We start from the raw sequence: 25,504 nt of genomic DNA on the forward strand, positions 1-25,504 counted from the left end.
TCCATTTTGTATAAACTCATCATTTAAGGAAATGGTTGAACATTACCTAAAAAATATGGTGGTATATAACCTGAACATTTTTTTTTATAAACCTTCAATCCCCAAATTAAATCAAAAGGAAGGACTTTTTCTTTCAAATTAAGGCTGGAAAGTTCTCTGAGGTTAATTGGAATTTATTTTACAAATTAGGAGACTTTTCCACACTAACACTATTTTCACATGTTATAAAAGATCTGATTTAACAAATTATATAAAATATAACTGCCATATCCACTAAAACTTGTTTAAAAAAAAAAATAATAATCAGTTACACTTAGAAAGAAAAAAAATTCAAGTCAAGGCAAATTCAGTTTAAGAACACAGCCAAAATCATTAAAGATTTTCATAATTCATACCATCAACCTCTCTGAACTAAACCAAGGGGGACAACCATGTAAAAGACTTTAGCAAACACCTCAGAAAGTTCTAACTCCTATTTATAGGTAAATCTATCCTGGAAGAACAATTAAAGGGAGACAACTCACCAGTTTCCTTGCTGGTTTCCGGCTGCCGGTTAGCTAACCTGGGATCAAGCCAGTGGGTCTGTTCAGTGTTGTGACTGTAATAGCAACAACAACAACAACAGTTTTATAAGTATAATGACTATGTTATTTGCATTAACATATGTTACTGATTCTGTACACATGGACATGTTGCCTATTGTATTCTGAAATAAACTCTAAAATCTATTATATTTTACATGAAAACTTTATCAATATTATATGAATTGCTTCATCTGTTTGTTGACGTTTATGTTACATTATATGTACTAAAATTTTAAGATTAAGAGTATAGGATTTTCCCCCATAATATGATTCAAGTTATTGTTTATGCAATATAGATCATAATAAAAAAAAACTAGGAACTACTGCAGGGCTTTTTCTGCCCATTTTGGGAAAAAGACCCTCGGCATTTTGGGAAAATTTGCGTCGCGAAAATGCCGAAATTTGGAAATTTTACAGTTAAAAGAACAAGCTGTCCAGTGTCCTGCGAATGAGGAAATTATTATATATTAGTTTCTTTTCCCTTTTAAAAGACCCAAAATGGCTGAAATATCAATTCTTGGGGTGTAATTATATATTGCAATAAATCATGACAGATAATATTTCACACTGATCTCTAAATGTGATGATTATCAATGATTTTTGAGTTCAATTATCCCTAAATCTTCACATCACATAATTTATTTAGATGTTGTAAATAAACCAGTACATGTAAAAAGACTTTTTTCTGAAGATTGGGAAAAATATCTTATATTTTGCTTTGGGAATGGGTCCGATAGTCAGACCTGTGAGTACTATAGAAAAAGCCCTGTATATAACTGCCTGTGCAGAAATTGGCCTGAAATTTCATTTTTTCCCTGCACATTTAATAGTTAGTATAAAGAAACTTAACCAGTTCTTTAAGACCATCCTTCCCTGGTGTTTTATCTGCTTTCAACTATCTGAGCATATTATCAAAAGTTTATTTTGGTATGTCTTAGATTTACATAAAATCATCAGGGCCATCTTCTAGTCATTTAAGAGCTGAATATCAGCCTCATTTCGCACCCTTAAATGCATTTATTTCCCCCCCAATTTCGTAAACACCTTAAACTCATCTATTCATGACTGTATGTGAAGAGTGTTGTTTTCCCTATCTTTTCTAGTTCCTACTCTTTGAAAGGAAAAATAAAATAAAGTTACTCTATGAAGTATGGGTGTCCTTCCTCTGTAAAAGCCATCTCCCAGTTCTGTGGTAGTGGACCGAGACTTTCTGAGCTGTCAGACCGTTCCAGCGATTTGCCCCGGGGTGGAGGTTCCGGTATAAACTTCCTCAATGAGCCCGGGGATTTTGGGGTGGTCGGGGTGGTGGGAAGGTCTGAGCTGCTGTGGTTCCGCCGCCTCCTGCCCTCCCATGGCCCTGAGGCAGCTGCCGCCTGATACCCTGGTAACATGTTGCCAACAGAATTTGTTCGCCGGGGAATCTGACCCTGGGGATCCTTGGGCGGCTTGGGAGTACCGTACATGTTTCCTGGAAGTCAGATATCATACTGATTATATATTATCTATCTATAAATGATTATATATTATCTATCTATAAATGATACACTGAATATTTTGAGATACTTTACAATACACTTGTAATAAATGAATTTTGATATCAAATGTATAAATAAATCGACCTATTGGAAACAAAAGCTCTTCTCTGCGGTTGATTTTCAGTCAAAAAAGGATCATAACTCCATTATTATTAAAGCTGCACTCTCAGAGATCGACCATTTTGACAAATGAAACTGGTAAACATGTTGCCAGAGACAGTACACATATATGTATAAAAAGGCTTTATAGCTGCACTCTCACAGATCGTTATGAAAACTTCTTTTTATTTTTTGTCTTGGAATCAGTCAATTTTTACATAAATGTCTGGAAACCAGTGATATAAGACTGCTGTCGAAAGTTCAGATCGCAGGTTTTTATATTTACTGCAAGTTTTATGCTGAAGAACTAATTTTTTTAAAGCGTTAGCACCGGTAAAAGCTTACCGGTAAAACTTTTAGCCATAAAACATTAAATATTGAACGTAAATATGAAAACTGTGATCCGAAGTTTTTTATTAAAATCCCAACTTGCCTTTGACTTAAACTTGCCCTAAAACTTTAACCTAAGTCAATCAGGGGCCATAACTTGTATTAAGGATAATATGGAGTTATGTAACCTCATTGGGTGATGGTCCTGAATAATTATGTGAAGTATTAAGCCAATTGAATGAAGGGTGTAGAAGTAATTAATAAATATCCCAACCTGCCCTAAAACTTTAACATAAGTTCCATAGTCAATCAGGGGCCATAATCTGCGTAAAGGAAAATATGGAGTTATCAAACCTCATCATGTGATGGCCCTGAACAATTGTGTGAAGTATTAAGTCAATTGAATGAAGGGTATTGGACTTATAAGTGAAAATCCCAACTTGCCCTAAAACTTGAACCGGACGCCAACGCCGACGCTGGGGCGAGTAGTATAGCCCTCCTTATTCTTCGAATAGTCGAGCTAAAAAAGTTGTCAGAACAGTCAATCTGTGAGAGCGCAGCTTTAAAGCCTTTCTATATATATATATATATATATATATATATATATATGTGTCCTGTCTCCAGGGCTTTTTCTATAGTACCCACGGGTCCGACTATCGGACCCATTCCCAAAGCAAAATATAAGATATTTTTCCAAATCTTCAGAAAAAAATCCCAATCCAAAAAAATTTTTTTTTTTTTTTTAGAATTTTTTTTTTTACCTGTACTGGTTCATTTTCAACATCCTAATAAATTATGTGATGTGAAGTATTTTTAGTAATTGAACTCAGAAATCATTGATTTTCATCACATTTAGAGATATGAAATATTATCTGTCATGATTTATTGCAATAGATATTTACACCCCAAGGATTGATATTTCAGCCATTGTGGGTCTTTTAAAGGGAAAATAAACTAATATTAAATCATTTCCTAATTCACAGGAGACTAGACAGCTTTTTTCTTTTCACTGAAAAATTTCCCAATTTCCGCATTTTCACGACGCAAATTTTCCCAAAATGTCCGGGGTCTTTTTCCCAAAATTGCCAGAAAAAGCCCTGTCTGTCTTTTACAACATGTTTACTAGTTTCATTTTAATAATTGAACAGTTTTGAAGCTATAGCCATGGTTTAAGGCTGTGACAATACCTCAACTTTTTTCTTTGAAAACAAACACACACAAACTATAGAATAAATTTACCATCAAAGATGCCACTTTCCAGGAGACAGCCAGAATGTTCTAGTTGCTGAAAATCTTCTTGCGAGAGGAAGGTATAGTCCACACCATTGACTTCGCCCGGTCGAGGCTCCCGGGTTGTGCCTGAAACAGATACAAGATAAATCAGCATCTTTTACTTTACTTCTTTTAAGTTAGGCTCTTAAAAAAACTCATTTTAGTGTTAGGCAAAAAAGCTAGATATTAATAAAGAGAAGGAATTATAAATTTCAGAATTTGTCAGCAGCCTGAGAAGACATTTTGCCAGAGCAGGGCTTGCTGGCTTGTGTTAATTTCGACCACTGTAGGAACAAAATGTTTTGGTTTTTTTACTTTTTTTAAGCAAAGCAAGTCGCAAATGCTTACCTTGACATTTCGGTAAATTCTGAATTTTACTATTTCGTGTTATTCTGTGTAATCAACACATATGGATTTCACGGTCAATTACAGCTAAAAATCAGAGAGGTGGTGGTGTTAGTAGTTTATACTCCGGGTCCCGGCGTGAGCACATTGAAGGGTCCCAGAGTGACAGTTCAACCACCGCACACCTATCCTGGGCAGAACCAGTACTGGGTGCCTTCACCTCTGCAAGAAACTGACAACTTCTGTACATGCCAGGGGCAGTGGTACAGTGCGAATGGCCGTAGAAAGGATTTCATAACCAATCACAACAGAAGTGACCTGGTCCGCCCGGGAATCGAACCCGGGTTGTCCGATTCAGAGTCCAACGCTCTACCGATTGAGCTAACCGGGCGGACTAAAAAAAAAAAAAAAAAAAAAAAAAAATTCAGAGAATCAGATTTCTTTCTATTTAGGGGTTGAGAGTTTTTTCCAGGTAGGATCAGGTGGCCCTAAACACAGGTCTAGATAGCTTTTATATCAAAAAGCCCTTTCCTTAACTGTTTATTTAGATGACAAAAAAATCACCCATGGCAAGGTGTCAAAAATCTGAAAAAAAAATATTATAATTAAAAACGCCACAGTCATGTTTTTATCATAAAAATCTAACCACATTTTCTATCTGACTATGCATTTTAACATATCATTCATTTTTTCATCCCTAACTTTTATAAATTTTGATATCAAAATTTCTTGAGAAAATAATAATTATAGCTCCCAAATCTGAAGTATCCTTGTCAACTAAATTATATTCTTGAACAACTTGAAACACAAATTAATGCTACTCTTCAATACTCCCAGAAAAAGTTGGCAATATTTGTCTCCCTTGAATATATTTCTTTTCAAGAATACTAGCTCAACATGACGATTAGAAATTGCAGGATAGTTAAAACATAGTTTAAAACCATATTGTCTTGAATTCTACATGTGTATACCAGTTTTTAAAATGCCAAAGGTGAAATAAATCAAATATAACCAAATGTGCTTTTCTGACGAATTTGGGGCCATTAGATTTAAGATATTTTTTATAGCCTGATTTCCAATGCTAAAACATACATTTTTCAACGAAAGTGAAAATAAAATTTCCGCTTTCTGTTTTATTTTATTTTTAATTGGACTGTGAAACTGTTTTGTGTGGCAAAAATATAATTATATTCTTATAGAAACAAACAAAATCATATTATTTTACTTTTCATGTCTATTTTTTTGTTCATTTTTAAGCAATATATATTTCAATTCCCAATTCTAGTCAAAATGACACCTTTTTCCCGTATCAGAAAGGCCCATTTATTTTTTTTCGAATTATTTTAACCGCATGTGCACTGCAAATTGGGAAAAAAAGTTGACTTTGTGAAAAATACAAAATTAGGCCAAAATATCTAATATAATGGCAATCATACATGTTTTGACTTTTGTATGCATACATTATGCTGTGAAAGAGTTATAGTCTTGTCAAGATTTTGTTTCTTTTTCAAGAAATTCGCGAGGGAAAATAGCCTTTAGAAGGCAGTTAATTGCACCAAAAAAACACTGAGGTCCCGACAGCCGCTTCCCAAATTGATCAGATTTTTTTTTTATTGCATAACCATATTCAATGTATGGCAATATTTTTATATCCTAGCAAAACATCTCAGCAAAAAAGGTATAAAATCAAAATTTAACATTTGTGGCTGAATTGAAAAAGATTTGCTAAACAGAACAAATGATTTGCTTCGTTCCACTAATTAGAGATACATTTTTCTTTAGGAGATTCAATGAATAATTATGCTGGCCCCAATTTCTCAAACAAATTTTGAAAATTGAAAGGAAATGTTCTTGATGATAATCACTTTATTTTTTAGTGGTGGTTGTGGGGTGGTGGTGGTGTGTGTGTGGGGGTGGGGGGTAATTAGGGCCTGCTGGTATAGCATGTTCAATTTGGTTCATCATCAAAGTGTTCTCTACTCTCTACCTTCAGAGCAAATCAATAGGAAATAGGAACTTCAATAGAACACATGTCTATTTTCTTAAAGCGCATCAATAATTAAGCTCTTTTTCATCTTTATTACACAATTAGTGATTGTTTTAATTACTTAATTTTATTAGAATTGATTTCCTGTCTGGGTCATGTTAAAAATAGGAAGAAGAAAATCAAAGAAATTGATCTTTCAAGAATTTATGCGGGTGATGTGGTTGGAATTCGTACATGAACTGGATTGGTTCTCTGCACCTCTGAAAGCTGCACTCTTACATAAGGCCTAAAAAAAAAATTGTTTGGTTAGGGTTACATGCTTTTCAAAAATAGGTAGGGTAGGTAGGCTTTTTATTTTTTTTTATTTTTTTTTTTATTAGGCTTTATATAAGAATATCATTTTTCATCATTGGAGAATGGTGTTAAAGCAATCTTCTGTATATAAGCATTTAAGGTTTAAACTTCATATTGAAAAGCAATTAAAAAAACCGATTTTTTTTATTTTTTTAGTTTTTTATATTTTTTTCAAACTGACTATAAAAACGGTAGGGTCGGCGGCTATTCTGTAGGTAGGGTCGGGTAAACCGAACCAAATGTTTTTTTGTTTTTTTTAGGCCTTATTGAAATGTTTTGACAACTTTTTTTTTCTTTATGACTTGATACAAGCCAATATATGCGAAAATGTATGGAAACCATTTATATAAGACTGCTAACATAATAACATTAATTTTGGAATGGAAATATAAAAATCTGTGATCTGATTTTTTGTCAACAGTCAGAACTTGGTTTGCAGATATTTACGCAGAAATTGGCTCATTAAAAAAAAAAAAAAGTTGTCAAAATGGTAATTCTGTTAGAGTCCAGCCTTATTGATTGGGCCTAAAAAATACATATTGTTCTCAGGTAACCAGACCCTACCTACGCAATAGGCGTCAACTCTACTGTTTGTATATATATAAAAAAAATAATTTTCAAGTGTATATATGAAGTTTTTAACCATTTAAGCTTCATACAGAAAATAACTTAATGCCATTTCCAAATGATGACAATTACATTCTTAATTAAAGTCCAAAAAAAAAAAAAAAAAAGCCTATCTACGCTATCTTCCCTACCTGTTTTTGATTTGGATTTATCCTAACCATACAATTATATTTGGCCATGTCCAAACGGTTGTGAATTTAGATTTTTCACAGCTCGGTTGTCAAGGCCAAAAGAGTTATATGTAAGCATTTAGAATATTTCAATGAAATTTTGACAAGTGGTCACTTACACGGCACAGTTCTGAGGTAGAGGTTGTCGCGTATGGTTTGCTGGAGATCATGGTCGATGGAGCCCTTCGGAAATCGGGAGCCCAGGTACTGGCGGAGGTCCCGAGGTAGCTGACCTGAAATATGTACAAAATGTTAAATTTCAATACTGCATGTTTAAAAGTTACTGTCCAGCCTGTTTGATGAAACACTGATGTGGTAAGTCCCATGGAAATAGATTCAGTGATTTTTTTGGAATTATTTTCACCGACTATATCTTCCAAATCGTTTTTTTTTTTTTCAACTTTGGGAAAAATACAAAAGCATGCTAAAATAGCAAAGATAATAACAAATATATGTTTTTTTTACTTAAATTCATGTATACATTATTCAGTTTATGAGCTAGTCTTATCAAGATTTTTTTTTTAAATACATTGCTCTTTTATTCATTCACAGAATCTGTATTTAATTATTGAAAAAATATCATGAATTTTTAGGGAGATTATGAACACTAAAAAAAAAATTGCAAGGGGAAACAGCCCTCAGAAGGCATTATATTGCAACAGAAAATATCACTGTCAGGCAAAATAAAATCAATTTTAAATGTGAAAATCTTAAGTTATAGATTGTGAAGAAAAGCACAGGTCTGTCATATTACTACTAAAGGTCACCATGACCTTGACCTTTGACAAATTGACCAAAAAATCATTAGGTTCATCTACTAACCATGACCTGTCAGGGCTTTTTCTATTGTACCCACAGGTTCGACTATCAGACCCATTCCCAAAGCAAAATATAAGATATTTTTCCCAATCTTGTGAAAAAAATTCCAATCAAAAACATATATTTTTTTTCTAAAAAAGTCTTTTTACATGTACTGGTTCATTTTCAACATCCTAATAAATTATGTGATGTAAAGTTTTTTTGATAATTGAACTCGGAAACTTGATTTTCATCACATTCAGATATCTGTATGAAATATTATCTGTCATGATTGATTTATTGCAATAGATATTTACACCCAAGCCATTTTGGATCTTTTAAAGGGAAATAAACTAACATAAAAATCATTTCCTAATTCCGGGAGACTAGACAGCTTTTTCTTTTAACTGTAAATTTTCCCAATTTCGGCATTCTCACGATGCAAAATTTCCAAAAATGTCTAGGGTCTTTTTCCCAAAATGGGCAGAAAAAAGCCCTGGTGTATACTTAGTCTGAATGCATGACACCCAGTCATTCAAAGGTTTTAGAATTGGAGCATAAGTGCCCATCCCTATGACCTACATTGTATTCACCAAAAAACCAATAGGGGTCATCTACTGACCATGACTTTTGCACATACCAAGTTCGAAGACTCGGCACCAAGTTGTACACAGGTAATTGATGGGAAAAGAAAACTGCTATATTTCTTCTGGTAAAAGTAACCATTACCTTGATCCTTTTTACCCAAAAAGCATCGAGGGTCATCTACTGACCATGACCTTTGTGTACCAAGTCAAAGATTCTACACCCAATATGTACAAAGGTAACTGATGGGAAATGAAAGCCCCTTTAAATATTTTGTTAAAGGTCACCATTACCAAGACCTTTTCACCCAAAAAGCGTTGAGGGTCATCTTCTGACCATGACCTTTGTGCATACCAAATCGGTAGACTCTAAACCAAGCTGTTCTAAAGTTATTGATGGACAACGAAAGGGTAAAAATTGAAAAAAAAATTATTCTTGATCAATGTTTAAATGATATTAATCGATGCATAAAGTATGTCTGCATCATGATTGTGTATGTCTTATACATGTGTTAATGTAATCATTCCAGCAGCGTACTGTAAACTGTGAACAAAGCACATAGATCAACGCCAAGAGAGAAGAAGCAAAACTTGCTCTTGAAGTTAAGAAACAGGTTTTGTTAGAATCTATTGAAAAGGGATTTTCAGCATTTTTATTTGATGCAAAACAGTGTATTTTAGTTCAAAAGTTTCTTCTGCTCTGACGATTTTTACCTAATACAATTGAATATTTTAAGATTAAAGATAGAAATATAAAATAATAATATGTTTTATACATATAAATCGTTACATTATTTTAATTGAACCAAAATTAAATCTTCTTTTTCTCTCTCTCCATTTTTAAGGTGACACTCTTATTCTAAATCAATACTTACACATGTATAACAAACATGTATAAATTTTGAGTGATAAACCTTTATTTAAGTACTTACTTTTAGATAATGCATTTATGGAAAATATTTTTAACTACTGATTTATAACAAGATTGTAACCGTGTTTTTAATAGCTTTCAAAAAGCAAAAATGTTAAATGATTGGTGAGTGCTAAAAGATTTATTGCGATCTATTATCATCTCATAAGTTAGAAATACCAAGTTTTCTGCACCTTTCTTTCAAATTAAACTCGGTATCCTTCATAAGAACAATTGTTTTCAACATTTATTTGTCCTTTTTGGTATAAAAACAATTGTATTAATTCTGGTCGATCTTATTTCGGAGCAAGAGTGCATTTTTAAAGATCAAAAGAAATCCCGAATGTATCAAAATATTAAACCATAACACAGACAAACATTTATCAATATATATATCACAATATACATGCATCCAGCAAGAAACATGCATCCAGCAAGAAAATTGTTCAGCAAAACTTCAGAAAGATAAATGCAAGCTCATAAAGATTATCATCACAAACTAAGAGAGATATCTACAAATGTGCATTTGTATTCTCATAGTCCTGGAGAACAGTTGTTTCAATATCGGGAGTCAATAAATCAAATCACTATCAATATATGACATGTTTACGATTGCATGTAATCTTTCCTTCCACTACAAGTGACTTAAATGGCTCATTCGAAACGGATTATTGTTCATAAAAGAGCATTTTACTTTTCAATGACATATTCTTTAGGAAATTTACATCATTACTGTTAAAGGTGAAGTTTACCACCAATGCAGCGTATCTATATATGAGGAGCACCTGGTTTGTATTCTGACGACAAGTTATATGGTTTAAAGGGACTGGACACCAGATGGTCCAAAAATCAGAAAATACATTATTTCCACAGAACAAGCATATAATTGTCAATACCAGCTAGTATGAGGCAGACAATTTTACAATTGATTCAAAGTATATTTTGTCATTGTCTCAGCTGAGTTTAACCCGTTTAAAAATAGCGCATAATGGTTTCCCTGTTTATAGTGCATATATTTAGCAAGAGAAGATCATGTAATGAGTACAGATACAAATACCAACGAAATTTTTAATTAACCAGGATTTACATGGACAAACCATGTAAGTTTTAAATGGAAAATAGCTCATATCGACATTTATAGGGGGTTTTGTGGAAATACTGTATGTGTCGATTTTGGGACCATCTGGTGTTAAGTCCCTTTAAAGTTCCAAATTTCAGAGAAAACTTCCACAATTGATGGCAAAGAAGTTCATATTCTCAATTTAAAGCTGCACTCTCACAGAATTAACGTTTTGACAACTTTTTTAATTTTTGTCTTGGAAAGAGGAAACTAGAGATTGCTTTTTTGAAAAAGCGCTTGTCTCCCCTATTGTGTGGTCGTAGCTGAGAAAAAATAAATGATGGACATGAAATTTGTAACTTTGGACTGGAGACAAACCAACAGTGAAGTTTGGTTTATTCGATTATATTAAATAGTGAAGAGAAGAAAGTGTTGTTGATTAATCATGGAAAATGTAAACGAAGTTTGCATTGTATGAAGTTCCTGGGCGCAAGCGTTATTCAATTATTGATCGGAAACCATTTTTCAGCTCACAGTCATCGTGACCATGACCTTTTACCTACTGATCACAACATCAATAGGGATCATCTACATAACCAACTTGCATACCAAGTATTAAGTTCTTGGGTGCAAGTGTTCTTTAGTTACTGAGCGGTAACCATTTCTTCAACTCAAGGTCATGGCAACCTTGACCTTTGACCTACTGATCTCAAAATCAATAGGGGTCATCTACTAGTCATGACCGACTAGCGTACCAAGAATGAAGTTCCTGGGTACAAGCATTCTTAAGTTATTGAGCAGAAACCATTTTTAAGCTTAAGGTCACCGCCAACGTATCATTTTTTACCTGAAGGTAACCTTGACCTTTGACCTTTTGATCTGAAAATCAATAGGGGTCATCTTCTAGTCATGAACAACTAGCTTACCAAGTATGAAGTTCCTGAAACCAAAGGATCTTTAGTTATTGAGCAGAAACTTTTTCTTCACTTCAAGGTCATGGCAACCTTGACCTTTGACCTAGTGATCTCAAAATCAATATGGGTCATCTTCTAGTCATGACCAACTAGCATACCAAGTATGAAATTCCTGGTTGCAAGCGTTCTCTAGTTATTGAGCGGAAACAGTTTCTTCACCTCAAGGTCACGGTGACCTTGACCATTGACCTACTGATCTCAAAATCAATAGGAGTCATCTACTAGTCATGAACAACTATGAAGTTCCTGGGTACAAGCTTTCTTTAGTTATTGAGCAGAAACCATTTTTAAGCTTAAGGTCACTGCCAACATAACATTTTTTACCTGAAGGTAACCTTGACCTTTGACCTTTTGATCTCAAAATCAATAGGAGTCATCTAATAGTCATGAACAACTAGCATACCAAGTATGAAGTTCCTGGACCCAAAGGATCTTTAGTTATTGAGTGGAAACCGTTTCTTCACCTCAAGGTCACGTTGACCCTGATCTTTGACCTAGTGACCCCAAATTCAATAGGGGTCATCTACTAGTCATGACCAACTAGCATACCAAGTATGAAGTTCCTGGGTCTAAGAGTTCTATAGTTATTGGGCGGAAACGAAGTGTGACGTACTGACTGACAGACTGATGGACTGACTGACGGACAGGGCAAAAACAATATGTCTCCCCATGAATGGGGGAGACATAAAGATATTACAGGCAAATGATTTTTACATGGAAGGTCACCACGACCTTGACTATTGACCTTGTTACCCCCAAAACAATTGGGATCATCTAGACATCATGACCAACCTCACTTCAAAGTTTGGTGAACCTAGATCAAAGCATTCTCCTGATATTGCACGGAAATATTTTTTTACATTAGAGGTCACAGCGACGTTGACCTTTGACCTTGTGACCCCCCAAAATATAGGAGTTTTCTAAACCTCATGATCAACCTCCCTACCAAGTTTGGTGAACCTAGGTCAAACCATTCTCAAGATATTGAGCGGAAATGTTTTTTACATTGGGGGTCGCCGCGACCTTGACCTTTGACCTAGTGACCCCAAAAACAATAGGGATCTTCTACACCTCATGACCAACCTCCCTACCAAGTTTGGTGAACCTAGGTCAAACCGTTCTCAAGATTTTGAGCAGAAATGTTTTTTATATTGGGGGTCGCCGCGACCTTGACCTTTGACCTAGTGACCCCAAAAACAATAGGGATCCTCTACACCTCACGACCAACCTCCCTACCAAGTTTGGTGATCCTAGGTTATGCGGTTTTCCAGTTATCGATCGGAAACGAAGTGTGACGTACGGACGGACTGACGGACTACCGGACAGGGCAAAAACAATATGTCTCCCCCACAGAGGGGGAGACATAATTTTTGCGTATATATCTGCAAACCAATGATAAAAGATTGCTGACAAAAGATCAGATTGCAAATTTTCATATTTCTGTTCGAAAATCAATGTTTTATGGCTTAAACCGTTTCTAATGGTTTAAAAAAAATGCACAAAACATCAAATTTGAACTAAAATAAAACAATCTGCGATCTGATTTTTTGTCAGCAGTCTTATATGACTGGTTTCCATGCGTTTTTACAAAATATGGCTCGTTCCAAGACAAAAAATAAAAAAGTTGTCAAAATGTTCAATCTGTGAGAGTGCAGGTTTAATGGAAGCCCTGTAGTTAACTACATTACAAAGCAACTCTGCACCCAGCTTTAATACTGTGCAACATGCCAACTACCGTAGTATTTAAAATGCATCAACTGGCAAATACAAAAGAAGATTTTTATCATGTTTATATTATGTCAAAAGCCAATAAAACAAAAGTTTAACTAATACTTCCAATTTAGGCAATCACATTCATTAACTCTATCAGCCAGACAAATCTGAAAGCTGATTTGATTTCAGCCTTTTCAAGAGAACATTCAATTAAATAACACATTTGAACAGGTAAGAGTTGAACTTCACATGGTCATAAGGGGGAGACTGCACTGCTCAAGAAAGCCGACTTTTCAGCTCTAGGGTATTCCAAATATTTGACCTTCAACCCTGTCAACACTAAATGACAGTGACTGACAGCTGCTTACGCATTGAAATATTCCCCAATGAAGGGTTGGCAATGACCTTATTAACAAAATATCTCTTGCATACATTCAGGGGAGGTCATTCTGTTTCATTAAGAAGTCATTTAGGTTTCACTTAGGCCCCAACAATTAATGTAAGTTTTCCAATCCACTGTCAGGCGCGTAGCTGCCTATATGCAAGTATGTGGCTGAATCAACATCATTCTGACAAAAAAATCAAAAGATATCAGTCAAAGTTGCAGTATGCATACTTGACTACATCATCCTTAACTGTCCATTTTCCAATACTGAATAAAGCACCTCAAAATGCCCAGAATGCACCATGGTTTTCAAAATTTTCCGAGGGGGCATGCCACCAAACACCACTAGCACAATTATGAATCCATAGAGTACGCAGGTTAGTAGGGATAAAAATGAAATATTTAAGTAAACTCAAGTCTTAATATCAATTTTTGCACTAAAATGTTTCAAAATTGTATTGTAACATTTTGAGTAAGACATCTTTTACATCATTTTATCTAAAAAGGCGGAGAAAAAAACATGGTAAAAAAAATGTAAGCTGGCATACAATAGGGTTGTGATTATTTGAGAAGTCCATGAAACAAGAAATAATAAAAAAATTTTTAGGCCTAAGCAGACATTTCTTTTCTTTTTTGAAATCATTTTTTGTCAGCACGGTTTGAATTTTCTATTTAAATTAACTGGCCATGGTGACCTTTGATGAATTTAAACAAGTCTATCTAAAATACAACTCAATTAAGCTTGACATGAGTATGCATTTAAATTGAAGTCAAGTTGGTCATAGAAATTGACATATTTATAGAAATTAAAATAAAATCAAGTCCAGAAAGACAAAAGGTGTAAAATATAGGCCAGGACTGTTTGGCATTTAAAGCTGCACTCTTGTTAGTTATTCCTACATTTGAACAATTCACTACATGTATATGCAAAAACCAAACAAAATCATTTTTTAAAATTCAATAAAATTTACATTTTTTAAACAGTAAAAAAGAAGGAAATGGTGTTGTTTATTTTGTTAAAATAATTTGGTGACCTTTGATGTGTTTTGCATTTATGACATCATATGAGTCAGTATAATTTAAAAAGACAAACAATTTTGCTCGCTAATTACTATAAAGCTGCATTCTCACAGATTGAACATTTTGACAACTTTTTTTTTGTCTTGGAACGAGCCAATTTTTGCGAAAATGCATGTAAACCAGTCTGACAAAAAATCAGATCGCAGATTATTACATTTAAGTTCTAAAATTTATGTTTTATGCATTTCTCTTACACTGTTAGAAACAGTTTAATCCATAAAACATTCATTTTCGAACAGAAATATGAAAATCTGCGATCTGATCCTTTGTCAGCAGTTTTTTACCACTGGTTCGCAAATATTTACTCATTCCAAGACAAAAGAATAAAAAAAGTTGTAAAAACGGTATATATGTGAGAGTGCAGCTTTAACCCATGCAGTTAATATTGGTGAATAATCACATTTATTGACATTATGAATAACAATTGTGATGTTTGATTGCATCTATACTTCCGAACAATAACCAATCCTCTAGGGTCCACACAACCTTATAAGTTATTCATACTAATTTTGTAAGGATACTTTGTAGCCAATAATTAAAATAATCCATGTTTCGTGTTTCAGGTCTTGATTCAGAATAAAGAACAGTTCATGAATCTGTTATTTAATTTAATTTTGGTTTCAGCTAGATTTTAAAGGGAGCTAAGGCCTAAAATAAAAATATGTCTGTTTCGGGTAACCCGACCCTACCTATAAAAATGCGCCGTCCCTAACTATTTTTTTCCGTTTCTGAGCAAAAAGAATATTCGTTAGCGAAAAGAGTTACTAAGGGCCGATAAATGCAGATTTTAATCAGAATTATTGTTTATATGATAAAACAAAGTCAGGCAATGACAGTAATGTAGGAAAGACTGCCATATGTGCAAGAAAACACTCTGAACTTACATCAGATTTTGAAAAAAAAAAAATCCCTACCTACCCTACCTAGAAATTTTGGAAAGGTTGCCCTAAACAAACATTTATTTATTTTTGTCCTAACGAAAAACAGGGCACATTTATTGGACTGGAGTGATAAGATTTTTACAGAAATGTAAGGTCTAAGAAATTGTGTTAATTTGAAGTCAATATAAGGTTTTAACTTCCAAATAAGTTAAGTTTGTATTTTGTTATAATCATATTACAAGTAATTAAAACAAAGGAAAAAATGGTCAGTCTTGGAGCATTTAATTCTACGAAGGTAAATGATGGCTGCCCTGATGTTGGTCTCCATGAGGGCAGAAAGGTGTTACCTAAAAGAACACGGTAAAGCACCTTTCTACAGCAATTTGGTTTTGGTGCAATTTACTGCCTTTCATCTAAAGACGGTTTTGACATGCGAAAACATATTTGGCCATATTGTTAGTGATAACAACTGATTACTTCCGAATGAATAAACAAACTCAAAGGAAAAAATTGGCGAAATTACCCGTATGCTAATAATGAGAGGAAAGAAGAAAAACAACCCACCAATTGAATTGACGATCGATTATGACCAAATAAAATCGATTGTTTCCAATTTTTGGCCCACCCAATCAATTTTTGAGTATAATCGATCATCCAAACATCACTGGTAGCACCCCTCTTCTTTCTTGGAGACCAGCACATGTGCACCTTTTAACCTTGTGTAGTCTAGGTAATAATATAGTTTGTATGTTTATGTTTAAAGACCTATTTTATGATTAAATCATATCTCCAATCTACTACAAACTTAAACCAAAAACAATGTGCCCTTTTCACCTTTTAAAGCACCCTGTTCCTTAGAAATCTAAACTGCAGTTCTATTTTTTTTTTTTCAACACCACCTATATACTATCTGGGAGTAGGATTTGTTGTTGGTCCAAGATACTATTGCCTTTATGCAGCTGTTTGGCATATGATAACAGATGGTGTATTCCTCTTTTGAAAACAAAAACAATGAAAAATTGTTTACATCCCATTGCAAAGAATGTAGAACATGTTTGAATAAAAAAATAAAAAAACAATTCACAAACCACGCATTGTTATATTTTTATCCATGACCATCTTCATAATTTCCGGTATGTTATAAAGTAACATTCAAACTCACTATCACTTTGTATAATTACAAGTCATTATAATTATGAAGAAGCAAAACTCAATTTCCAGTTGCTCTGAATATGAATATTATAATTTGACAGTCAATGAAGTAATAATGACAGGGAAAACATGCTGATGAAGCAATAATAACATGAGAAATGACAGTTGGAAAATCGACGTGTTAGAGCATTTTGCATCACATCAAGTTGTAAAATTCATTAGTAATGTATAAGCTTGACAATTTTACTACTTCATCCAACACCAGTTGTTTTACTTATCTAGTCTGTAATGTACATGTGAAAGAGCAATCAAGCCCATTAAGGACAGTTCGTGAATTGCTTAACCCAAATAATGTGAGTTTTAAAAGGGTACTTTTTGAACACTAGATATTTATTACCCATTTGCCAAGAACATAAATTTTCAAAAGTTTCTAATAGCAGATATTTTTAAGGACTATTGAAGCAGAGCCCTAGTGAAGTATTATATTTTATTTTATTCTTTACTTATAAATCAATATTTCTTCCAGATACTGATGTAATCATCATGTATAAGAAATAATTTATTGAAGCATAATACCTGGTTTGACAGATTTTATCATCACAGGAGCCCCATTCTGACTGACTTGTTTCAGCCATATCATAGCATCTCGGAGAGTGTATCCCGCGATCCGTTGCCCTTGCACTTCAAGAATGATGTTCCCTGGTTCCAACTTGCCACTGTGATATGTAATTTTATCATGATCAATTTCATCAAGGTAAATAAAATATCCATTATCTGCACCACCCAATAGGGTCACATGTAAACTTTCATCGGGCAAGGCAGACACAAGAGTTTCGTTAACACGGTAACTCCAATGGTTTGGGTCGATTTGAGGCTCTTTCTCTTGTTCTCGTTCCCGACCCACACTCTGATCCCTGCGCGGTTTCGCTGCAGGGACAGGCAGGGTGTGCTTATTTTTCAGCATGTTAAATATCACATAGTCACATAGTAAGTTAAGCTGAGTAAACACTAACCATGATTAACTTGAAACCTGTCAAAACTTTGTGACCCATGCAATAGGTTTCGTTGTTTACGTTTTGCATAGCCAACAATGCATCAACATTTTGCGAAATTGGTCAAGGGGATACTTAAGTTTATTTTATGATAGTGTTGCACACACGATTTGGGGCTTTTTTAATTCAAGTTTGGTAAACTTTGCAAACTCTTCCGCCCTATTTCAAAAATTGTTACTGAAAACTCCATTACTACGCATGCGCACTGACTTTAAACCGTAAAGCAATCTTAGGGCACCTGTCCATTGTCGCAAAATTCAATTAACATTCAAAATTGTCGTTATATTTGCAGAACTCAAAGTTAAATTCCATATTTATGTCAATCCATACTGTCTCACTCCTACTGGAATATAAAGTGTATTACTCTTTACAGCTTAAATGTTGAATTACATTGGCGTATCCATTCTTTTGATTTGGGGTGGCACCTGGGCACATGTAACTAATAAACATCATACAAGTTTGGTTGCACTTAATCAAACTCGACTATGGGTGGGACGTAGATAGGCCACATACACGTTCCCGTGGGGTTCAATGGTTGTGTTGGTGGTCTACCAATGTAGGACAAAACAGCCCATGGTCAAAACCTGCTTCTGCATCATTTTAACAGGCTGGATAACACATCTTAGTTCATTTTGACACCCAAGATCCATAAAAGGTTAGGCAACACTCATTTTCAGAATTAATTTAATATTTTGTGTAAAAACACTTTTGTTGTGGTGATAAATATGTGTCCATACTGACAAATATTTATTGGATGTTATATACAGGATGGGATGTTTTGACCACCATCATGCCAAAAATTGATCTGGGATGTTTTGTCCAGCATGTCAAAAATGATCTGGGATGTTTTGTCCACCTAGGCAGAGGTAGGATCCTAGAACTAGTCAGAAATGGAATGGGAGCTAGGTTTTGTCTACATAGTAAAAAATGACATGGGAGATTTTGTCCGAGGGTTGCTTTGTCTTGCTCCCCTGGTCCACAGCTGCCCGAAGTCATATTCACTTGGACAACTGTTGGGTCTGACCATAGATGTCATATTTTGTTGATTATTTCGTATATGTTTTTATAAAAATGAAACTATTTTAAATGCGTAAATTTTATTACTTGTATAGTTTCACCATGATAGCAATCAATACATAACTTCTAATTCATTCTCATTTATCAGAGCTAGGTTTGATACTGTGATGATAAATTTTAATCATAGCATCATCACGTACTCTGGTGAATGAGAATTAGTTACTAATTAAGAATTGTTATTTTAAGTTCTGTTAATTCAGGCCGTCCTATGCTACTGCACAAATGATTCACATGGACTCGTTTCAATATGATACATAAGATCCAGGTTGTCCGGTTAGTGCAGTGGTCAGCGCACTCCGACGTTTCTCACATAGGCGACCCTGGTTCGATTCCCTGCTTGGGCGCACGTGCGTTTGGTTTATGGTCACCAAGCTGGACAAGTGTGTTTTCCCCAGGTACTCAAGTTTTCCCAACAACACAATACCACACTCTCGCGTAACATCGTGGCAATGAGAGTGATTAATCATGATAATGTTGTTATAACTTGTTTCTCAATCGTTGTAAATTAAAAACGTTACGCTGCTTATAAGACGGTGCTCAGACACACCTCACTCGTAACAACTCGGCCATCTCCGGCAAGTTTTGAGATCGTCAATTTAAGGCGTTCCGATCGTCAATTTAAGGCGTTCCGTTTGAGATACACCCGTAAATTTACTAGCTAAATGTATGCAATTAATGCCCTTACGATACTTTGATTGAAGCCCAGTTACGCAAAAACGGATTTAAGCAATTTAGGCCCCAATTTCTCGAAACTTCTTAAGTCCCTTATAACAGGATTAAGCTAATCTCACTATTTTTGTTGTTTTATAAAAGGTGTTATATTTACTTCTTCAAGAATTTTTAGAAATTATGTAGGAATAATTTGTATGACTATCAGAATAAACCATTTTTCATTTATCAAAATCCATTTTCAGTATGTATTTTGGCTAATTGAAATTAAGCGACTTAAGCCTGTTAAGCTTAAGAAGTTTCGAGAATTTGGGGCCGATTTTAGTCGTAACTTCAATAATCTCAAATCTGTAATTATGTCACAAATATCAACACGTTGTTGTTTTTTATTTAATTCCCAGAAACTGAACAATCGCCTGTATTTCTTCATTCGAGTAGTCGTATACATGGACATAAATAAATGATCGGATGTTTTACTTTTCAAAGAGAAAAAATGCATTTTTAAAATACATGCCTCTTAAAACCATGACGTGCACGGAATGTGCGATAATAAAAAAAAAATACAATCGGTACCTTCCTGTTGCTGTGAACAGGCTGTTATAGGTACTAAATGTGAAAATGATGTCTTAATATTGACCAAATGAAGGACAACAATTCAGTATAAACGGCAGTCAAGAAACTTTTTTTTTTAATTTCATGACCTAATGACACAATTTCATTTTTTGAAACATGCATAAGAGGAAGCATACACAGTTTGCGGTACATGTACCTGGATACAAGCAGTTATTGTACGAACTCGGATTTTCAGCTCAAAATCACCACGACCTTGACCTTTGACCAATTGACGTACAAATAGTTAGGGTAAGTACTGCTCATGTTTGAGGGACCTCTAGACCCAAGCGTTGTTCAAATGTTGTTAGGAAACTGCGAATTTTCAGCTTACGGTCACAATGACCTTGTAATTTGACCCACTGACCTCAAAGGCTATTGGGTTTATCTGCTGGTCAAGGCCAACCTGTCTGCAAAGTTTGAGGTTCATGGGTCATAGCATTCTTCAGATATTGATCGGAAACCGATTTGCCTTTGAGCCACTTACCTCAAAATAATATGGCTCATCTGCGGTTTATGACCAATCATATTACCAAGATTGAGGTCCCTGAGTCAAAGCGTTCTAAACCGATTTTCAACTGAACGTGACCTTGACATTTGACCCACTGACCTCAAAATCAACAGAGTCCATATCATGGCCATGTCCTACATACATAGAAAGTTTAATATCCCTGAGCCGGTGTTTTTCATATTTTGATCGAATACTTTGCGGACAGACGGATGGACGGTCAGACGATCTGATAACTATGTGCCATCCTTTGCCTTTGGGTCATAAATAACAGGTGCTGCAATACTTACAATTAAACACTTTAGGTTTAATGTTCTAATTATGGGTTAAGTTTGACTAAAGCTTTGGGTGAATAAGGGAAATCTATACAATTCCAGTTTATAAGGGGTATGATCATAAAAACAGAAGCATATACGAAAAAAGAAATTCAAAGTAACTAAAACAAATTTAATGTTATTTATTAACAAAAGTTATCATTTATGATAATAAAAATTAAAATTACATGATTGTTAACTTTACAATTAGCAAGATACAATGGTCTGAATAAATAAACTGTACTGTATTGAGAGGAATGTTAGAAGTACAACAGGGCCCGTATTACAAAATCATGAAGTTAATTAAAACAAATAAAAAATTAAAATAAAAACAAACATAATAATAATAATAATAATAATAATAATAATAATAATAATAATAATAATAATGATGATAATAATAATAATAATAATAATAATAATAATAATAATAATAATAATAAACACCTAAAAATGATACATTTCCAAAACCATATTACAACTTCAAGTTGGTTGGACTGCTTTAGCATAGGAGTTACAGATATATTCGTTTATTTCTCTAATTCAACCACAAATATAAACTTATCGAAATGTATGTATATATAAATATATATATCCACATGACTTATCTCAAACGTGTTCACATTTTTGATAAAATGCATTTATCGCAAAACATATTGCATAGTGCATCACATCGTGATAGCGAGTGTTGGAGTATATTATCGTGAATACTGGTGCTGGCGATAGTTGGTGTACATCATCGTGTATACTGGTGCTGGCGATAGTTGGTGTACATCATCGTGGATACTGGTGCTGGCGATAGTTGGTGTACATCATCGTGTATACTGGTGCTGGCGATAGTTAGAGTATATATCATCATGCATACTGGTGCTGGCGATAGTTAGAGTATATATCATCATGCATACTGGTGCTGGCGATAGTTGGAGTATATCATCGTGCATACTGGTGCTGGCTATAGTTGGAGTATATCATCGTGCATACTGGTGCTGGCTATAGTTGGAGTATATCATCGTGCATACTGGTGCTGGCGATAGTTGGTGTATATCATCGTGTATACTGGTGCTGGCGATAGTTAGAGTATATCATCGTGCATACCGGTGCTGGCTATAGTTGGTGTTTATCATCGTGTATACTGGTGCTGGCTATAGTTGGTGTATATCATCATGCATACTGGTGCTGGCTTTAGTTAGAGTATATATCATCGTGCATACTGGTGCTGGCTATAGTTAGAGTATATCATCGTGCATACTGCTGCTGGCTATAGTTAGAGTATATATCATCGTGCATACTGGTGCTGGCTATAGTTAGAGTATATATCATCATGCATACTGGTGCTGGCGATAGTTGGAGTATATCATCGTGCATACTGGTGCTGGCTATAGTTGGAGTATATCATCGTGCATACTGGTGCTGGCGATAGTTGGTGTATATCATCGTGCATACTGGTGCTGGCGATAGTTAGAGTATATATCATCGTGCATACTGGTGCTGGCTATAGTTGGTGTATATCATCGTGCATACTGGTGCTGGCTATAGTTGGAGTATATCATCGTGTATACTGGTGCTGGCTATAGTTGGTGTATATCATCGTGCATACTGGTGCTGGCTATAGTTGGTGTATATCATCGTGCATACTGGTGCTGGCTATAGTTAGAGTATATCATCGTGCATACTGGTGCTGGCGATAGTTGGAGTATATCATCGTGCATACTGGTGCTGGCGATAGTTAGAGTATATATCATCGTGCATACTGGTGCTGGCTATAGTTGGTGTATATCATCGTGTATACTGGTGCTGGCTATAGTTGGAGTATATCATCGTGTATACTGGTGCTGGCTATAGTTGGTGTATATCATCGTGTATACTGGTGCTGGCTATAGTTGGTGTATATCATCGTGTATACTGGTGCTGGCTATAGCTGGTGTATATCATCGTGCATACTGGTGCTGGCTATAGCTGGTGTATATCATCGTGCATACTGGTGCTGGCTATAGCTGGTGTATATCATCGTGTATACTGGTGCTGGCTATAGTTGGTGTATATCATCGTGTATACTGGTGCTGGCTATAGCTGGTGTATATCATCGTGTATACTGGTGCTGGCTATAGCTGGTGTATATCATCGTGTATACTGGTGCTGGCTATAGCTGGTGTATATCATCGTGCATACTGGTGCTGGCTATAGCTGGTGTATATCATCGTGCATACTGGTGCTGGCTATAGTTGGTGTATATCATCGTGTATACTGGTGCTGGCTATAGTTGGTGTATATCATCGTGCATACTGGTGCTGGCTATAGTTGGAGTATATCATCGTGCATACTGGTGCTGGCTATAGTTGGAGTATATCATCGTGCATACTGGTGCTGGCGATAGTTGGAGTATATCATCGTGCATACTGGTGCTGGCTATAGTTGGAGTATATCATCGTGTATACTGGTGCTGGCTATAGTTGGTGTATATCATCGTGCATACTGGTGCTGGCTATAGTTGGTGTATATCATCGTGCATACTGGTGCTGGCTATAGTTGGTGTATATCATCGTGTATACTGGTGCTGGCTATAGTTGGAGTATATCATCGTGCATACTGGTGCTGGCTATAGTGGGTGTATATCATCGTGTATACTGGTGCTGGCTATAGTTGGTATATATCATCTTGCATACTGGTGCTGGCTATAGTTGCTGTATATCATCTTGCCTACTGGTGCTGGCTATAGTTGGTGTATATCATCGTGCATACTGGTGCTGGCTATAGTTGGAGTATATCATCGTGCATACTGGTGCTGGCTATTGTTGGTGTATATCATCGTGCATACTGGTGCTGGCTATAGTTGGTGTATATCATCGTGCATACTGGTGCTGGCTATTGTTGGTGTATATCATCGTGCATACTGGTGCTGGCTATAGTTGGTGTATATCATCGTGCATACTGGTGCTGGCTATAGTTGGTGTATATCATCGTGCATACTGGTGCTGGCTATAGTTGGTGTATATCATCGTGCATACTGGTGCTGGCTATAGTTGGAGTATATCATCGTGCATACTGGTGCTGGCTATTGTTGGTGTATATCATCGTGCATACTGGTGCTGGCTATAGTTGGAGTATATCATCGTGCATACTGGTGCTGGCTATAGTTGGTGTATATCATCGTGCATACTGGTGCTGGCTATAGTTGGTGTATATCATCGTGCATACTGGTGCTGGCTATTGTTGGTGTATATCATCGTGCATACTGGTGCTGGCTATAGTTGGTGTATATCATCGTGCATACTGGTGCTGGCTATAGTTGGTGTATATCATCGTGCATACTGGTGCTGGCTATAGTTGGAGTATATCATCGTGCATACTGGTGCTGGCTATTGTTGGTGTATATCATCGTGCATACTGGTGCTGGCTGTAGTTGGAGTATATCATCGTGTATACTGGTGCTGGCTATAGTTGGTGTATATCATCGTGCATACTGGTGCTGGCTATAGTTGGTGTATATCATCGTGCATACTGGTGCTGGCTATAGTTGGTGTATATCATCGTGTATACTGGTGCTGGCTATAGTTGGTGTATATCATCGTGCATACTGGTGCTGGCTATAGTTGGTGTATATCATCGTGCATACTGGTGCTGGCTATAGTTGGTGTATATCATCGTGCATACTGGTGCTGGCTATAGTTGGTGTATATCATCGTACATACTGGTGCTGGCTATAGTGGGTGTATATCATCGTGTATACTGGTGCTGGCTATAGTTGGAGTATATCATCGTGCATACTGGTGCTGGCTATAGTTAGAGTATATCATCGTGCATACTGGTGCTGGCTATAGTTGGAGTATATCATCGTGCATACTGATGCTGGATATAGTTAGAGTATATATCATCGTGCATACTGGTGCTGGCTATAGTTAGAGTATATATCATCGTGCATACTGGTGCTGGCTATAGTTGGTGTATATCATCGTGCATACTGGTGCTGGCTATAGTTAGAGTATATGTCATCGTGCATACTGGTGCTGGCGATAGTTGGAGTATATATCATCGTGCATACTGGTGCTGGCTATAGTTAGAGTATATATCATCGTGCATACTGGTGCTGGCTATAGTTAGAGTATATATCATCGTGCATACTGGTGCTGGCTATAGTTGGTGTATATCATCGTGCATACTGGTGCTGGCTATAGTTAGAGTATATCATCGTGCATACTGGTGCTGGCGATAGTTGGAGTATATATCATCGTGCATACTGGTGCTGGCTATAGTTAGAGTATATATCATCGTGCATACTGGTGCTGGCGATAGTTAGAGTATATCATCGTGCATACTGGTGCTGGCTATAGTTAGAGTATATATCATCGTGCATACTGGTGCTGGCTATAGTTGGAGTATATCATCGTGCATACTGGTGCTGGCGATAGTTAGAGTATATCATCGTGCATACCGGTGC

General features: G+C 35.6%; 1 protein-coding gene and 1 non-coding gene across 6 annotated transcripts in view; both read right to left on the bottom strand.

Annotated features, from left to right (window-relative positions):
• LOC128217047 (membrane-associated guanylate kinase, WW and PDZ domain-containing protein 3-like) overlaps positions 1–18,071 on the bottom strand; it is a 97,957-nt gene extending 79,886 nt beyond the window's left edge. For all 5 annotated transcript variants that reach the window (XM_052923874.1, XM_052923875.1, XM_052923877.1 and 2 more), the window contains exons 1-5: positions 17,417–18,071; positions 7,423–7,536; positions 3,788–3,907; positions 1,725–2,052; positions 525–598 (exon numbers count right to left, since the gene is read on the bottom strand). In XM_052923874.1, coding sequence (XP_052779834.1) covers positions 525–598; positions 1,725–2,052; positions 3,788–3,907; positions 7,423–7,536; positions 17,417–17,804 — 1,024 coding nt within the window. In that variant the 5' untranslated portion in view covers positions 17,805–18,071. The remainder of the gene's footprint in view (positions 1–524; positions 599–1,724; positions 2,053–3,787; positions 3,908–7,422; positions 7,537–17,416) is intronic.
• On the bottom strand, positions 4,485–4,561 carry Trnaq-cug (transfer RNA glutamine (anticodon CUG)). Its single transcript has one exon. It is a non-coding gene; the product is annotated as a tRNA-Gln (tRNA).
• Positions 18,072–25,504: the final 7,433 nt, after the last annotated feature.

Source organism: Mya arenaria, chromosome 14 (assembly GCF_026914265.1).
Source record: "Mya arenaria isolate MELC-2E11 chromosome 14, ASM2691426v1".
Lineage (NCBI taxonomy): Eukaryota > Metazoa > Mollusca > Bivalvia > Myida > Myidae > Mya > Mya arenaria.